The 19573-nt window shown below is 34.1% G+C and overlaps 1 protein-coding gene across 1 annotated transcript in view; it reads left to right on the plus strand.

The window, feature by feature from the left end:
* Positions 1–19573, plus strand: part of LOC122751493 (sodium channel protein type 9 subunit alpha) — a 211277-nt gene that overhangs the window by 177612 nt on the left and 14092 nt on the right. Inside the window, exons 21-24 of the mRNA XM_043998561.1 lie at positions 3073–3195; positions 14149–14430; positions 16042–16095; positions 17005–17142. Of these exons, the coding sequence (XP_043854496.1) occupies positions 3073–3195; positions 14149–14430; positions 16042–16095; positions 17005–17142 (597 nt within the window). The remainder of the gene's footprint in view (positions 1–3072; positions 3196–14148; positions 14431–16041; positions 16096–17004; positions 17143–19573) is intronic.

Consider the following 19573-nt stretch of genomic DNA (forward strand, 5'->3'; position numbering starts at 1 on the left):
AGCACCGGCCCTGGATTCAGGACTACCTGAGTTCAAGTCTGGCCTCAGACACTTAACACTTACTGGCTGTGTGGCATTGGGCAAGTCACTTAGCCCCAATTGCCTCAAAAAAAAAAAAAAAAAAAAAAAAAAAAAAAAAAGACAATCAGGGAATAAGTGACTTACCCCAGATCACACAGCTTGTGAGTATCTGAAACTGAATTTGAACTCAGGTTCTCCTGACTCCAGGACTTATCCTCTATCCACTGTGCCACCTACCCGCCCCTTAAAATTTTAGTTTTTCAAAAACTTTTTCAGTCTTCAGTGTGACCAACTTCCCATCTCTGTCTTAACAATTAAGATATAGTTGTGGGGACGGCTAGGTGGTGCAGTGGATAAAGCACCGGCCCTGGAGTCAGGAGTACCTGAGTTCAAATCTGGCCTCAGACACTTAACACTTACTAGCTGTGTGACCCTGGGCAAGTCACTTAACCCCAATTGCCTCACAAAAAAAAAAAAGAAAGAGACAAAGATATAGTTGCAATCTAGTCCTTGCTTTTAGACATTTTATCCCATTGTTATATCTATCCATTTTTTAAAAACCCATTCAAAGGATATTTATCAAATCCCTGTGATATGCAAAACATTGTACTAGGTCCTGAGAATGAAGACAGAAAATGATATATAGTCTTTCTTCACAAGGAGCACATGATGAGGGCTGAGAAGGGTTGTACAAGAGATACATGACCAAGTATAATGATAGGTAAAATGCAATGGAGGCAAAGGAAAGATAACCTACTGCAAAAAAATCATTGTCAACTAAGACAGTCAGAGAAAGCTACATGAAGGTGCTTATGCTTCAGGTGGACCTTGAAGAATGAGGATTTCAAAAGGTAGAAATAAAGAGTGAATACACTCTAGACATGAATATAGCCTTCAGTGACACACAAAGGTGGGAGAGGGCAGCATGGGATCAAGACTGATGACTCCCCCAGTTTGGTGGGATGTGAAAGGCAGCAGTGTGAAATAATGATTGAAAGATAGTGTAAAAAAAGAAAGAAAAAGAAAGATAGTGTAAAACCTAAGTACATGAAGCTGTAGTTCAAGGCTTAGGAGTTTCTATTTTACCCCATAAACAAATAGGGAAAGACTTTTGAGAAGGGGAGTGAAATGATCCAACCTGTTTTTATAAGGAACCTTATGGCACCTGTGTGGAGAATGGTAAAGAGGGAAGAGAAACTAGAGATGGACAATAATAAGCAGGATTTAATGAGGGTTTAAACTAGTATGAGAGATGCAAGACATGTTGTGGAATTACAATTGAAAAGATGTGGCAACTGATTAGATGTGAAGGTAAAAGGGAGGGAAGGATAAAATGAAAAAAAGACTTATGTTTGAAGCATGGCGTTAGCATTACTGAATATGTTAAGAGATTCATGTCACAGGTTCATTAAAAATATTAGACACTAGAATTTTTTTTTAAATCAGCATTAAGTGCAGCTAGGTGGTATAGTGGATAGAGTACCAGCCCTGGAGTCAGGAGGACCTGAGTTCAAATCCAGCCTCAGGCACTTACTACCTGGGTAACCATGGGTAAGTCACTTAACCCTGATTGCCTCAAAAAAAAAAAAAGGAAAAGAAAAGAAAAGAAATTCAGGTATCTCTAGAGCAAGCTCTTAACTGGCTTATAAAATCTGATTGTTAAATTTTCAGTGTGAGCATTTCCCTCAGAAATCATAAATTGTTATAAAGGTTTGGTTGTTATTTTGTTGATTGTCTAGACTTCATAATGCAGATAAAAGTATGCATGTATGCATTTTTTGGTAGTGCCTAGTTGTTAAATATTTAACAGTATACATCTGCATTGCTTAAGCTTAGTAGGAATTCAGCAGAAGGTTTCAGAAATGAAGTCATCACCAGACAGGAGGCCTGGTGACTAATAATAAAAAGTCACATTTGTAAAGCTTTAGGGTTTGAAAAGTGCTTTATTTCCATTACCTTATTTGAGCCTCATAACACTGCTGCTTAAATTATAGTCAATGAAACATCAATTAAATTATAGTCCCCTATTGAGCCAATTGACTCTTTATTACTAATGAATTATTGATAACTGAAAGCATGTCTTTCAGTATCACTTTTTGAGAAGTTGTAAGATATATTTAGGCCAGCTTGAAATTATGGCATTTAGGGAAATAAGAGAATATAGAAATCAGAAAGCCACCAAAATATTGTTCAATAATATATGTAGTTCGCTCAATTTTGGCTCATCAGTGCAATTCTTGTATCCAGATATTGGCTTAGCTATTCATATGTGTGAACATAGTTTGGTGTTCCTTTCAGATGGTCCCATTATAAATTGATTTTAATTACAAAAGTGATCTCTCATAACAGTTTCTAATTAGCAAATTGTTAGAAATGCTAACCATAAATGGGCGAATTGTGGGGCGCGGGGCAATGAGGGTTAAGTGACTTGCCCAGGGTCACACAATTAGTGTCAAGTGTCTGAGGCTGGATTTGAACTCAGGTCCTCCTGAATCCAGGGCACTGCACCACCTAGCTGCCCCCCAAATTGGTGAATTTAAAAACAAAAATAACAAGTCACATTTCTAAAGCACTCTCAGGTTTACAATGCTCTCAAAAACTCCATGAAAGAGGTAGTGCATCTGTTAGTGTGTGTTTTACAGATGAAAAGAGTAAAGAAGTAAAGTAACCTACCCACAGTTGCATAGGTATTAACTGTCAGAGCCGGAATTTGAACTGATATCTCCTGACACTAAATTCAGAGCTCTTTTTATGACACACATAACCTCTTAAGTGTAGATATGTTTACCTGTCAATTCTGAATAAAATAGCCAGAATTTCTCATTAAAATAACTTGCTTTTAACTGCATTTCACTAAAAACCATTTCTTTATATGTGTTTTTCTAGGTAATAATTGGGTACTTTGAATGATTTGGTTATTTATTAAGCAGCTCCTAGCAAATTATGATTATTTTCTGTATAATAACTTTACATTTTATATAGGCAATTGACACAGTAAGTGTGAAATTTTGTTGTTATTGAATTGTTTTTTTTTTTTCTGATTTTTGGCAGGTATCTATAATTACTCTTGTAGCCAGTACTCTTGGATACTCAGACCTTGGTCCTATTAAATCCCTCCGGACACTAAGAGCTTTAAGACCACTCAGAGCTTTATCTCGATTTGAAGGAATGAGGGTAAGAAAATAATTAATTTGGCAAAGTATTCTATCCATGGGGAGGAAAAGAGGATGTCTAGAATGTGAATAAAATGTTAAAAGTATGGGGGCTGCTAGATGGCGCAATGGATAAAGCACCAGACCTGGATTCACAGGACCGGAGTTAAAATCTGCCACAGACACTTGACACTTACTAGCTGTGTGACCCTGGGCAAGTCACTTAACCCTCATTGCCCTGGAGAATAGTTTATATAAAATTCCTAAATCATGTTCTTTGTTGCACTATTTATTATTGGCATACATAGTCTCACATCAAAATCATTGGAAATGTTGTTAAGCAGCATTTCATTTATCTGGCAAAACTGGGGAATGAGATAGTTTACATAAGTAAATTTCTATATGATTGACACAACTATTTGAATGTTTCCATCTTTTTTTTCTTTTTTGTGTGTGTGGAAATCTGTCTAAACTCTATTATTTATTTCTCAGTCTTCTTAACCAGCCTGTGGATTCTAACTTACTTTTTCTTGAATACATGGGCCATCATTATGAACATCAATTATTTTACTGTAGTGATGTCCTTTAGGATCTTTTAAGGTGCTTAGGACTATTTGTTGCCTACACAAAAAGTTTCAGAATGCTCTGATTTTCAGGATCTTATATCTACTTTTTATAGTTATATTTTCCATCAATATCCCCCCTTTTAGTTTTCCCTTCTTGTCACTACCAATGTAACTCCTAATCTTCTCCTATTCCTGTAATATGTTTCTTTTCCTTTGATTGAAACTGTAAAACCAGATAATCAAGTGTGAAGTTTAGGCCTGAGAGTCCTGTATATATATTGAATCTAAATGACATTCAGTTTTGATGGTTAGGTGTTTTCTTTTCACTTATTTTCTCATTCTCAATTGCTTTATTGATAATAGATGTTAGCAGGAATTATGACTCTAGTTAAGATCTTATTGTACCTTAATTACCATTATGTATTTTACTTTGCCTTCCAAGATTCGGTTACTTGGAGAGGACAAAGGATTTAGCAACTGAAGGCATATCTGAAATTTTTGGGCTATCTACTTCTTCAGTTCTCTATAATTTTGTTTTATATTAATCAAAACAAAAGCTGCTGTATTCACATAAACAGTACAATAATCTGATCAAAGTGAAAAATTCAGATAAATTCCCTATGATTTTTTAAAAATATATAATTTCTAAAACCCATTTGACAAAAATAAATAAATAATTGTGAAATTGGCTTATTGTTTTATGTTTTATACAAAAAGCTTAAGACTTCCAATTGAATCTCTCTGATTCATATCTGAGAAACTGTAGAAGAAAAATTGCTTCATATAAACAGCAGGTAAATATATTATTTTGTAAGCTAACTATAAACATAAACACATGATCTACAGATAGCCTATATATACAAATTGGTTGTGTACTAAATCATACTCTGTATACAGGATCCCAAGTGCAATTCCCACCTTCTTCCTATGACCTCTAAAGAGTCACCAAACTGCTACTGGGTAGCCTTTGGATGCTTCCCTCTGAAAAGGATGATACATGAGCCCTACTCCAATCTTTTCTTCTGTCACAATTCCCACCTTCATTCATTCTACTTCATCTAACCTCTTTCTTAAACATATTCATATATCCTGCTTAATCCCTATTTTCAGAATAGGGTGCTAAAATGTATTTGGAGTCAGGACCTGGGTTCAAATCCCAGCTTAGCCACTAACTATATGACCAAATAACCAGTATAGGCCTCAGTTTCCTTTTTTGTAAAACTTAGTTGTTAGACTAAGGTATCTTTAAATCCCCTCTCAATACTAAATTTATGATTCCCCACCTTTTTCCCTTCAATGTATTATCTAGTTGCCTCAGAAAATCTTCCCCATTTTCCCTTGTTCTTTCAACTTTGTTCCTTTCCCTTCTGTAAGTTGAAGAATAAGCTCAATGATAATTTACAAATAATAGCTAATATTTGTCTAGTGCTTTTATGTTTTCAAAGGGCTTTACCTCATTTAACTCTCATTGTAATTGTGAAATAGGTGATATTATTATCCAAATTTTAGTAGCAGCAGCAGCAGCAGTACTATTAACCATATTAATAGCTAGTGTTTCAGCTATTATTTCAGATTTGCAAAACATTTTCCATATTGTAACTCATTTGATTCTTACAACAATCCTGAGATGGAAATCTTTTTTTATTGTTTTATAAATGAGGAGACTGAGACTGAGAGAGGTTAAGTGATTTGTCCAAAGCAGAATCTGAAACCAGGTCTTCCAATTCCAAGTGAGGCACTCTCTTTGCTGTGCCATCTAGGTGCCTCATTTTATAAAATTCCTCCAAATACTTTAAAATAATGCCATAGATGTCTCATTTAACAAATGAAGAAACTGAGGCTTAAATAGATAAATGAAAGTTGAGATAACATACCACTAAAACTCTTTGTTTTCCCAAAAGAGAGTGAAACTCCTTTTCTGGACTGCCATAGTATGGGTGGTTGTTGGGTTTGTTTGTTTGTTTGTTGATTTGTTTGTTTTTGGTATCATATATTCCCTTCATTATAATTCAAAAATGAAGTCAATTTAAATTATTCAGAAGTATCATGTCTTTATATAATATTTTTTCAAAGAGAGAATTATAAGGAATTACAAATGGCAAGCACTGAATAATAATAATAATGATAATAACAACAACAACATCTAACATTTGTATAGTGCTTTGTTTGGAAAACAATGAAATGTATATTTAATAGGTTATTGAAATTAAGTCATTCAAAATCACTTGTCTATGGATGGTCATATCCAACAGTTTAGAAAATGTCATTAAAACCATTTTTTTTTAAAAAGGTAAATAAAAGATGACAGTGTACTCCATCTATCATCTCTCCTATACTTCCTCTCCCTTTCTGAATTCTCACAAAGTACCATTTATACTCTTTGTTTCTATTCCTTTATGTCCCTTATACTTTTCTCACTCCCTTGTAGTGGTGGATTATAATGCCAATATTCTACTAAAACTGCCACTCCAAGGTTACCAATGATTCTTTAATTGCTAAGTCCCAGAGCCCCTTCTCCATCCTCATTCTACTTGATTAATGTTGCTATATGACTGTGAATCATGAAACACCATGTTATCAGGGAAGAAAAAATCAAATTTTCTAGTGACCAAATGGGAAAAGGAAAGGTTCCTTCTCAGATGTAAGTAGGCTGCCAAATATTACCAAGAATGGCTTACCCACAAAATGCTATAGAAGATTTCACCATTATGGCAATTATTTTACTTCAATTAAACACGTTTCCAAGAAATATCAATAATTAAAATGACTGTATTACTGGAAAAGATCATAATAACCTCCTAAACATTAAACTGTAGTGGCTCTGTTACCTACAGGATCAAAGAGATAATTCTCACTCTTCATAGTTTGACCCCTTCCTACCTTTTCAATCTTCTTATACTTTGCTCCCTTCTACATACTCTTTGCTTCAGTGACACTGGTCTCCTAAGACATTCGGGCCTCTATTAATTTTTTTGTTTTGTTTTGTTTTGATTTTTGGTGGAGCAATGAGGGTTAAGTGACCTGCCCAGGGTCACACAGCTAGTAAGTGTCAAGTGCCTGAAGTCGAATTTGAACGCAGGTCCTCCTGAATCCAGGACCATTGTTTTATCCCTCCATTCATTTTTATTGACTTTCCCTATACCTGAAATACTCTCCCTCCTCACTTCAGCCTCCAGGCTTCCCCTGCTTCCTTTAATGCTCAGCTAAAATCCCACCATTTGCAAGGTTTTCTCCTCTCCATCAATGCTATTATCTTCATTCTGAGTTTACCTTCAAATTATCTTGCATATTTTATTTGTAGATAGTTTGCATATTTTCTCCTCATTAGAATGTGAACTCCCTGAGGGTGTGTCTGTCCTTTGGTTTAGTTTCTCAAGGAGAAGGTTCTTTTGATTTACCCCACAAAACTTCTGGGGTACCCAGGGCCATTCAAGTGAGGTACCCAGGCCCATGACATAAATGAAATGGATGAATATTTACAAAAATATAAATTGCCCAGATTAACAGTGTTAACCTATAAATTAAGGAAAAAAATCAATATAGGAGAAAATAAGGTCTTTAATCAGGGCAGAGGAACTATAGCTTGTGGTTATCACAAAGCAAGAAGCTAGGAATTCCCAAAGATGGGAACCCAGGAAAGGGTTTTTATGGAGGGGGGGGAGAGTTAACAGAACAAAAGGGAACCAAAAGTTTGCTCCAGAGTCATGTACAACTACTTAATGTAAATGAACCTTTGACAAAAGAAACTATAGAACTGCTACTGAGTTAAGTATAGACACTACTTAACTCTAAATAAAAACTACTTAATGTAGGTGGACCCTTTTACATAATAACATAAAGACCAAGAAGTAAGATGAGGAATCATTGGGAAGGGATAGTTTTCTTGGGGGAGATCCATAAGTCAACCTAGAGTCTGGAATTGACAAAGATTGGTTAGCCCCAGGCTAACTGATAGTCAAAGAGAATCTAAATGCCAACATTCAAAGTTAAGGCCTTCCATTCATGCCTGGGATTGTGAAAATCACGTGACTTTAATGGCTTATGGTGACACTATCCCAAAAGCCATAAAACAAGAGGGTTGAGGGTGATTATTTTGTTAATAGTAATTCATTGTTAAAATATGAGAATCTTTTGAAAGCTTCCAAAAAAACAAAGTATGTAAAAAAAATTATTAAAGATAATGATTTCATTTAGGGGCAAAATAGCAAATCAAGAAAAGGTTTACTCAATTTTTCAATCAGTAATTAGGTTTGCAGGAAGGCAGTCTTGTTCTACTCCCCAAGAAGCCATATAGCTGCTCATTCAACATTTTAATTTTGTGACACAAAATTGAGCCACTATTAATGTTTATTCAATTAAACTCAATGGTTATCAAACAATACTACTACAACTAATAATGATAATCTAATAATAATGGCATTTGTTTGGTACTTTAAAGTTTACAGAGCACCTTACAAATAATATTGTTTCATTTGATCCTCATATCAACCCTGAGATGTAGGTGATATCCCCATTTTACAGATAAGGAAATTAAAACAGAAGTGACTTGTTCAGGGTCACACAACTTATAAGTATCTGAGGCTAGATTTTAATCTAGGTCTTCCTGACTCCAGGGCCAGTGTTCTAGCCACTGCACTATCTCCCTACTATGTTAAAGGTTCTGTGTTAGACACTTAGGATACAAAGATGGCCCTTAAGGACCTTACAATATCATAGGAATCAGGGGCATTCCAAAACATGTATACAACTCATCAGTTAAAGGATAAGTTCAAAGCATTTTGAGTAATTTAATGAATGAAGTGTTCACTTTCATTAGGAGAGGCAGGGAAAGGCACAGAGATAGAAAGGTAAGAAATATAAAAAGATTTATGACAATTTTCAACAGCATCTTATAGGTTTTCTGTTAGTATCTCATTAGTATGTAAAGTACCCACTTCCTCTAAGATTTAGGATTTGATGGACGTAAGTATTTTCATCTATCTGGTAGAGCTAGCAGAGGGTAGGAGAGGAAGAGAGTTTATTCCTGTTAGAGATCACAGTATGAGCACAATGTCTGAAAAAAGCAGGGATTGCAATATAATATTGCCAGAATTTAGAACATTTGAAAAGCGTAAGGCAAGGCTTGACCCAGATTGTGAAAGGCCTTGAATGCTAGCATAAGGAGTTTAAATTGTATTTCACTGAGAACAGGAATCTCCTGAAACCCTTCCAGTAGGGGAGTGATGTGATCAGAATAATACCTTAAGATTGCTTGGGCATTAATTATAAAATATGGATTGGAGCCGGAGAGACAGGAGGAGAAAAGGCTATTACAGTAGCCTAGATGAGTAGAAATAAGTGCTTGAATTAGAGTATTTACTGTGGGAATAGAAATGACAGGATGAGATGTTAGACATGGAGTTAAGACATGATTACTGCCTATGATAGAGGAAGAAGACTTAAAGATAACTAAGGTTTTAAGGCTGGGTGGCTGACTGGAATGATGGTTTTAAAAGGTAAGTTATGTCAATTCAAGGCAACGTGCAAATTATAGTACTGGAAAATAATTTATAATAATGATTACACTGAATTATCAATCAAAGATTATATTACAATTTTCACATCACACCTACTTAGGCAAGAGAATGAGTAATATATTTTGGAAAGATTTCCACTTAAAGAGTTGAAATAACAAAATAATAAAAACTAGCCTTTATATTAGGCTTCAAGATTTGCAAATTACTTTAAAATATTATCACATTTGGGGGCGGCTAGGTGGCGCAGTGGATAAAGCACCAGCCCTGGATTCAGGAGTACCTGAGTTCAAATCCGGCCTCAGACACTTGACACTTATTAGCTGTGTGACCCTGGGCAAGTCACTTAACCCTGCACAAAAAAAAGTCACCTTGCCCTGCACAAAAAAAAAGAAATTATCACATTTGATCTTCACATCGATCTTGGGAGGTGAGTTCTATTCTTATCATGCATATTTTACAACATTCAGTGTTGGCTCTTAAAATGTTAACAAATTCCAGTTAACTAGAAAGACTTTTATCCCATCATACTCCCCAACTATGTCAGAAAACTGTAGTGTTACTATACCATCTAAAGTGACAAGTATAGATTCTCTAGTTCCATAACATATCCAATTTTTCACACTTAAATTACCTTGGTTGCCAAGACAGCTTCCTCACTTTCAATAATGACATCTCTGAAAGAGTTACATATTTAAGTCAAATGTGTGTATATTTGTATGGTCTGCAAGTTGCACTGTTAAATGCCAATTGTATAGTGTTATCAAATGGCAAAGTTTCTGTCTTATTAATTAATATTTGATGGTCCCTATAATTCTGTCATATAAAACAATCCTCAAAAATTCCTGCACTGGTGGTGACAGGTTTTTAAAAAATTCTTTTTGGTTCATGACAATTTACTATTATTGTTCTTGCCACTACTCTAGATTTTTTGAACACCCTCTAATATAAGATAGACTGTTTTGTGCCCTGTTTAAAAGGGTTTAATTGCCAAGAACATATTATTATAAAACGACTTCATCTTTAAGTCATCCCATAACAATCAGAACAAAATTAGCATTGTAACAAGGTTCTATTATTCTATGATTGTCATCACTTTTTTAATAATTTAGATAAGTTTGGTTTTATATGATGCTGGTATATAAACCCCATTAGCAAAGTGATTTATAATAACCTGTGATAAACATATTCTTTGCCTAGACGACTGGCTTTATTTTGCTCTTCCTCAATTTTTATATTTTTTTAGTATTAAATCTCAAAAGTATTAATTAGTTATAATGAAATACCATTGGACTAAAAATAATAAAGACCAGAAGTCTCAACCTAGTTCTACAACCAACTAGTTGTCTGAGTTCAAGCACTTCAAAACTTCCATTAGATCAATCCATATGTCCCTTCCAACTCTGACATCTTTGTCCTTGAATCATATTAACAGTGTAGTCTCATTTGCACAAATGTAATCAAGTACTTCATAATCATAGTTTTGAGACATTTCCTGTGATTTCATCAGTATATTTTTTTTTAATTTTTGCAGGGCAATGGGGGTTAAGTGACTTGCCCAGGGTCACACAGCTAGTAAGTGTCTGAGGCCGGATTTGAACTCAGGTACTCCTGAATCCAGGGCCGGTGCTTTATCCACTGCGCCACCTAGCTGCCCCCTCATCAGTATATTTTAATCCTGATGAGGTACCCAGTCAGTCACCTTCCAGGTAGACTGGCTTATGGTCTCCAGTCTTATAATCATTGAGGGTGCCAGTAACATAGCTTGGCCAGGATCATACAACTATTGAGTAACAGAGGTGGGACAGAAACAAGTTAGGAATAGAAATGATAAGCGATTTTGTAAACTAGAAACTCTAGCTACCAATCTACTTCTAGGTTTTATAAATCTTTTTTATACAAATGCCTCACTTTCTTTTACAATATGGACCAAGTCTTTTCATGCTTTTCTTTCAATTTTGTTATATATATTATGTGTGTGTGTGTGTGTGCATCATATATATGTATGTGTGTATATATATATGATATGCTTTATAGTCTTAACAGGAAGCCTGAGCCCATTGTGATAATAGCTAGCATTCATAGAGAGCTTGAAGGTTTCCAAAGCACTGTACATATCATCTTATTTTATCCCTATAGCAATCCTGGGAGGCAGACCCTTTTATTATCCCAATTTTATAGTTGAGGAAACTGAGGCTGATAGAAATTAAATGACCGATCCATGGTCACACGGCTAATAAGTGTCTGAGATTAGATTTCAATGCTAGTATTCCTGACTTGAATACAGAATTCATATAGGTACACAGAAATATGGGTGACCTATTTTTCTTCTCCCTAACGAACATCAGAAACTATTTGATCTAGTGGATTTGAGCCCTCATATCTGGCTTAGCTTTGTCATTGACCTATGACTTTACTTTTCTATTCCTATATCTACAAAATGAACGAAATGATGTTTTCTCTCTATTCACTTCCAAGAGATATAGGGAAGATTTAAATGCTAATGATGGTTTCTATAAATGAGATCAAACTGTATGACTCACAGCAAATCAGAGGTACTTTTTCAGAAGACTTGGACTTCTTTGCAGCAAGGAACCACTGCATTTCCCAAATGCTGCAAACATGCTGTGTCCTATTAGCAAAAGGTCTGGTGGCCTTTTGGAAGATTCTGTAAAGGGGATCTGCCCACAAATATATCTCCTCCTAAAATGTTATCTGAACAATTAGTAACTGCTCAAAAGTTTTATTGATACTATGAGTATAATGGTATTTGAAATGTTAAGATACCATTAACTAGGTAGCACATTAGACATTCTTACATTAGTTGGAAAGAATGAGACACAGGGGAAAAAAAGACCAACAGTTGAGATTAGATCATAGAGGAAGGAAAGAAAAAGCCTAGAACATGAACTGCAGGCAATAAGAAATTGTATTACAATGCAGAGAAAGCTTTTGACAAAATACAGCACCCATTCCTAATAAAAACACTAGAGAGCTTAGGAATAGGTGGAGCTTTCCTTAAAATAATAAGCAGTATCTACCTAAAACCATCAGCAAGCATTATTTGTAATGGAGATAAGTTAGAGGCCTTCCCAATAAGATCAGGGGTGAAACAGGGATGTCCATTATCACCTCTATTATTTAATATTGTACTAGAAATTTTAGCTTTATCAATCAGAGAAGAAAAAGGAATTAAAGGAATCAGAATAGGCAAGGAGGAAACAAAACTATCACTCTTTGCAGATGACATGATGGTATACTTAGAGAGTCCTAGAGAATCAACTAAAAAATTATTTGAAACCATTAACAACTTTAGCAAAGTAGCAGGATATAAAATAAATCCACACAAATCATCAGCATTTCTATACATGACCAACAATGGTCAGCAGCAAGAGATAGAAAGAGAAATTCCATTTAAAGTAACAGTAGAAAAAAAAATTTTAAATAAAGTAACAGTAGACAATATAAAATACTTGGGAGTCGACCTGCCAAGGCAAACCCAGGAACTCTATGAACACAATTACAAAACACTTTTCACACAAATCAAATCAGATATAAATAACTGGAAAAATATCAATTGCTCATGAATAGGCCGAGCTAATATAATAAAAATGACAATTCTACCTAATTTAATTTACCTGTTCAGTGCCATATCAATCAGACTACCTAAAAATTATTTTATAGAGCTAGAAAAAAATAACAAAACTCATCTGGAAAAACAAAAGGTCAAGAATATCAAGGGAACTAATGAAAAAAAATGCCCAGGAAGGTGAGCTAGCTATACCAAATCTGAAGCTCTACTATAAAGCAGCAGTCATCAAAACTTTTTGGTACTGGCTAAGAAATAGAGTAGAGGATCAATGGAATAGGTTAGGCACAGGAGACACAATAGTAAATGACTTTAGAAATGTACTGTTTGATAAACCCAAAGACTCCAGCTTCTGGGATAGGAACTCAGTATTTGACAAAAACTGCTGGGAAAACTGGAAGATAGTATGGCAAAAATTAGGCATAGACCAACATCTTATACCTTATACTAAAATAAAGTCAAAATGGGTACATGATTTAGACATAAAAGGTGATACCATAGGTAAATTAGGAGAGGAAGGAATAGTTTACCTCTCAGATCTTTGCAAAGAACAGTTTATGACCAAGCAAGAGATAGAGAGTATTATGAAATGCAAAATGGATGATTTTGACTACATTAAATTTAAAAGCTTTGATATTTGAAGGTATGTGAAATGTTGACACTCCTCATGTTATGAATTTTAAGTGATTATATAGCATTTGTTATTATGATTTATTATATTATTTAAACTGACATTATATTTCATTTAATTTGTTTTTCTTTTCTAGAATATGCAGAATGTATGATTCAACTTACAACCATCAGGTTTCCATTTATTTGTTTGTTTTCATTTAAGTTCTGTTAATTATTTTAAATGTAATTTCTCACCTTTTGTTTTCACCCACTGTCTCATGAGTACCATCTATCTTCTCTTTCACCCTATACTTGAGGGAGTGACTAAAATCTTCTTCTAGCACCATTTAGCATAGTGCTGATTGAGTACACTTATGTTAGGCACCTAATATATCTTCTTGGTTGGTTGGTTGATATGATCATTTAATAATTAGATTGCCTAATTCTGTAATATAAAATTTGGGATACTGACTTCATTTATATTTTCTTTATTTGATTTCTCAGATGCTATGATTGTTTGATATGTTATTGCTGAGGGATAGCTTAATTCTTTGCAATTGCAACCCCAGTACTTAACAAAGTTCCTGGAACATATTAGTGCTCAATAAATACTCATTGAATGATTAATTGTCCAACACAAATTTATTTATTTATTTATTTATTTATTTATTTAATTATTTATTTTTGTGTGCTAGGTGGTGGTAAATGCTCTTTTAGGAGCAATTCCATCCATTATGAACGTACTACTGGTCTGCCTTATCTTCTGGCTAATTTTTAGCATTATGGGAGTAAATCTGTTTGCTGGCAAGTTCTATGAGTGCATTAACACCACAGATGGCAACAGGTTTCCTGTAAGCATGGTTGAGACTCGTGAGCAGTGTGAACAACTCATGAATAGTAGCCATGATGTACGGTGGAAAAATGTGAAAGTGAACTTTGATAATGTTGGAATTGGTTACCTTTCTCTGCTTCAAGTTGTAAGTGATACTTTTTTCCAAGTAATATATATTTGTATTGTGTAACATATTACTATTTTAACATAATAACTTTTTATTAAGTTTGATTATACCTAAAAATAAAAATGAAATTAGAAATGTTTAGATATAGCTTTTTAATGATTATTTAAGATATTTTCCCTTCGCTATATGATAGAAAATTAAGTACACAAGCATGAATTCTACAGATTTTTTTCATATCCTTGATATTAATATATTTACTCCATGTTTTAAAGTGAAATTGACATGGGTTCAGTGTTATTTCATTATTCTGTTCTAAGTCTGGTAAATTATTAATATCCAATTCTATGTCACTAGTAGGGGGAAAAGAATTTGACTCTACCATAAACCATAATTCTGATGTATAAAGAACCATTAAAGGTTATTATCCTCTTATCAAAACCTGCTTTTAGATACAATCTGTTCATATCCTTCACACTAAAATCTAAATTACTGATAATGTTATATTTTCCAGGGATTTATTTGAAGTTTTCTAAACAGCTCAGACCCAGTTTGACTTTAATTAAAGAAACAAAATTGTATTCTGATATTTTAGATGCTCGGTGGGAAATCTCTGGGTTTATTTTGGTGGGGGGAGAGGGTAGGAATCTTAGGCATCTCAATTCATACAACCTAAGAATCAGTTAAAAAAAACTCTGAAGTACTTGACTCCTCAGGTTATATAAATTATTTTGTGTTTTTCTCTCGTACACTGCTCTGTCCCAACCCCAACCCCTGAACCAAAATTCCCCTTGTCCCAGTTTAAAAGACAGTATTAAACATGATTCTGGGCCCATTATTCAATTAATTCTATCTAATTCCTTCAATAATCATGCATACTTTTATGGAATTTGGCAGGGTTGGATGTGGGGAGAAGATGGGAAGAATAGAATGGAGAAAATGGAGGAAGAGGTGAAGATGGAAATAGAAGAGCTGCTCGTTTGAGTCATATCTATTTCCAGCAAGGGTTTTCTGCCCTAACTCAAAAGCAGCATTCATAGTCCATTCCATTCTCAGTACATTGATGTCCATGGCACCCTTCTCACTTCCACACATACATATAACTTTTAGAACCAATGGACTGGGGCAGCTAGGTGGCACAGTGGATAGAGCACCAGCCCTGGATTCAGGAGGACCTGAGTTCAAATCCGGCCTCAGACACTTAACACTTACTAGCTGTGTGACCCTGGGCAAGTCACTTAACCCCAATTGCCTAACCAAAAAAAAAAAAATAGAACCAATGGACTATAGTATGTACAATGTATTCTGCAGAAATTGAGGAAAAGTTCTCTCTCCCTAGAAAAATATCTTGCCACTGTTAACAGATCATTGTGGCTTATAGGCAGTAATTGTGAAGTAGTAATATTATGAAAATGGTAACCTTATTTAATACATAAAATTTTAATATTGAATTTCGGAGAAAGTAAAAATGAAAATTTAGTATTAAAATGGTATTTTGCAGTGCTGCTAGATTTACCAATCTCTTATTACTCAAAGGATTCTAAATGCCCTACGTAAAAAAAAAAAAACACTTTTATTTGTTCTAATCTCTAAATTTCATATTCAAATTTTATAAATGTTATGTGTTTGCAGGCCACATTTAAAGGATGGATGGATATTATGTATGCAGCTGTTGATTCGGTTAATGTAAGTACTGGACAAAGCCATAATATATCTTAACTGCTTTCCAAACTATTTGCTAGGGACCCTTTCATAGGCTTTGGAATTATTGCAAAGACTCTGTCCCATTAATTGATTCAGCATAATAAAGAAGCAAATATGCTTTCCATAGACTGAATAAATAGTATATCTCACACAAATATGTAATTGTTTTACAAATGGATGGAGAAGCTGATATGACTTAATGAAAATTCATTTGAATTCTTTTTACTATTATGTATTTTCTCCCAACTACCACCCTGTCAGAGTCTAAATTTTTTTTTCCATTAAAAAAAGAGTATTCAGTAGGATTAATGTTATTATGTGTATATATATGTGTGTGTATATATATATATGTATATGTATAGAGATATATAGATATAACCTATATCAGATTACCTGCTGTCTAGGGGAGGGGGAAGGGAGGGGAGGGAGGGAGAAAAATCTGAAATTGTAAAGCATGTATAAACAAAAGTTGAGAACTATCTTTACATGTAACAGAAAAAATAAAATACCTCATACATTAAAAAAAAAAGAGTATTCATGTGTCAAAGGTAGGCAGATTTTGTTTAATGATGGTCAATTCAAATTAAAGTCCTGTTTCAGATCATTTACTTATTTATCAATTAACAGCTCTAAGATCTGGGAGTATATATAGTTTCAGTCTCATAACCATTGTCTGTTTGAAGTCTACAGAAATATTTAAGCGTTACAAAGCCTAAATGATGAAATTTTTAAAGTAAATCAAGGCAGAATGATAGTTCCTGTATATCAAAGCAGAATTATAACATCCAGAAGAGTGTCATTTGAATTATTTTGCCAATAGTCACTGTATAACATTGAAATTACTACCCAAACTTAGTGTCTCTATATTGCTAATTCTTGCTAATTTTGTAGATAAATTTTCAGCCCAAATATGAAGCAAGCCTCTACATGTATCTTTACTTTGTCATCTTTATCATCTTTGGGTCATTCTTCACTTTGAATCTCTTCATTGGTGTCATCATAGATAATTTCAATCAACAGAAAAAGAAGATAAGTATTCCAAGCATTTTGTCATTGTCCTGAATGTGTGAGTATGTATATACAGGGTATCCCAAAAGTCCTAGTGACATTTTAAAAACTTTTAAAACTTCATTAAAACTTTTGGGACTACACATATATACATACATGCATATATATATATATATATATATATATGTAAGATTAAACTTTCAGACTGTTTAGTATATCATCATTTGAAACATTCTCATTAAAAGGCTCATTGTTTATTCAAATTATTTGTAAGAAAGAAGTAAATGTTATTTCATTCATTTATATTATAGAAATGGTTATTCTAATCATCTTGCAAACACTGTCATAAAATAACATTTTGAAAGATGACAGCTTAATTACAATTCTAATTTTTAAAAAGGTGAAAGATAAAAAATGTTCAATTTGTGAATATTTAACTGAGGAGGTACAATTGGGGAAAACATACATGTCTAAAATCAGAGAATTAAAAATTAAACAGGGACCAATAGCCACAGTGTGGAAGATAACATAGCAAATTATTGGATTATTCTTCTACACTTTGATTTTCAAAGGTAATTGTGTCCTTAAATGGGGTATCTATGGTTAACATTTCCTAAGTATGTTCTAACTTCTAAACCTCTATTTTTATACATGAATGCCAACTTCAACTAACATTTGCATTGATTGGCACTTACTTGTGCCAATTACTTGTACTCGAGAATTTTATTTAAAGGAGTTAATCATTTCTGACAATTGAATTACAGGTGAGGGTTTAAACCTGTTATTTTAATTATAAGTATTACATACTTATTTCCCTTGGGAAAATGTATTTGATAACAGAAGAATAGTATTTCCCAAATTTCCTAATTATTCTACCTTGCTATCAGCACCAGCACTTCAAAGACATTCACACCTAGCTACATGTCTGTAGCACGTTTGATGCATGTTAAATTATAAATGAGTCAGGATAAAGTATATTCATAGTCTCAGAATCTGTGTCATTGTGTCATCTATCCCCTTCTTTATAACCATTGCTCCTTAAATCCTGGGAGAATCTTCTAATGTTGAGATTGCTATAACATGAAACAGAAAACCAACCATGTGGTTGGAGGCCAACTGGGAACATTTTTCAGTGATTCCTACCTCCTTATTTTTATTAACTTGTCTTTTATTTTGCTTTGCTTTTCTATTTGCATGTGTTCTTTTCCTACTTCCTTTTTCTATCTGATAGGCTTTGGTCTGTTTTCTAATACCCATCCAACGAGGATTCTTTTCAACTTAATCATTTCTACTTGTTAAGCTTTTCCCCTTCCAATGACTTCACCTGCCTCTGCTTCTTTCTTTTTGTTATCTGTATAAATATTGAACTCTTTTTAGGAAATCAGGCATAATAATTCTTTGCATTTAAGGATGGAATTGGGACAGCTAGGTAATGCAATGGATAAGGCACCAGTCCTGGATTCAGGAAGACCTGAGTTCAAATTTGACCTCAGACACTTGACACTTAGTAGATCTGTGACCCTGGGCAAGTCATTTAACCCTCATTGCCCCTCAAGGGGGGCAGGGGAGGGGGAAGAATAGAATTGAGTTATTGACACTAGCTGCAAAGGGAAGGGAAAGACAAGCATTTGTTAAGCATTTACTCGCACTAAAGATACAAATAAAAACAAAACTAAAGACAGTCACCGTGCAAAACTTTCATTCTAATGGGAAGAATGTGCAAGGCCTATTTGAAAAACCTTTTGGCTGGAGAGGAGACTTTCGTGCAAGGCAGTTAGTTAGTAGTGGAAATAAGTTTAGACCTGGAATGGGTTTACATTTTTGGATGCCTTGCATGCCAGGATAAAAAGTTTGCATATTATTCTCTGAACAGTAGGGAGCTATGATGATGTTTGAGGAGGAAAATAAGTATAAGATAACATTTTTTAAAAAATTAATATGAAAATTATGTAGAGGATAAATTAGAGAAAGAAGAAACTAGAAACAATAACACCTGTTAGGAAACTACTATGATAGTCTAGGCATAAGGTCATATGTAAATCAACTATGGTGTTTCCAGTGGAAAGGGACAGATGATAGATGTTACAAAGGAATAGGCATGCTCAATTCTTTCAAGACAAAAGACACAATATTTTATTTTTCTAAAAAATGTCAGTGTGAATATCAAGAATCACTATGGTATATTGGAACTATTATATCAAGTGTTAGACTTGAAATCCTACCTTTAAATGCAATGTGAAAATGAGCAAGTCACTTATACTTTCCAGATCCTACTTAAACTAGTATTAGTTACAGCCCTCTTGACACAGTAGAGACTCAGCAAATATAGATAATTTACTATTAAGATTTTTGGAGGGCAGAGCCAAGATGGTGGAGAAGAAGCAAGTACTCTTCCAATCTCTCCCAAATTCCCCTCAAAATAGCATTGGGTCAGCTAGGTGGCGCAGTGGAT

Source organism: Dromiciops gliroides, chromosome 3, assembly GCF_019393635.1.
Source record: "Dromiciops gliroides isolate mDroGli1 chromosome 3, mDroGli1.pri, whole genome shotgun sequence".
NCBI classification, from domain to species: domain Eukaryota; kingdom Metazoa; phylum Chordata; class Mammalia; order Microbiotheria; family Microbiotheriidae; genus Dromiciops; species Dromiciops gliroides.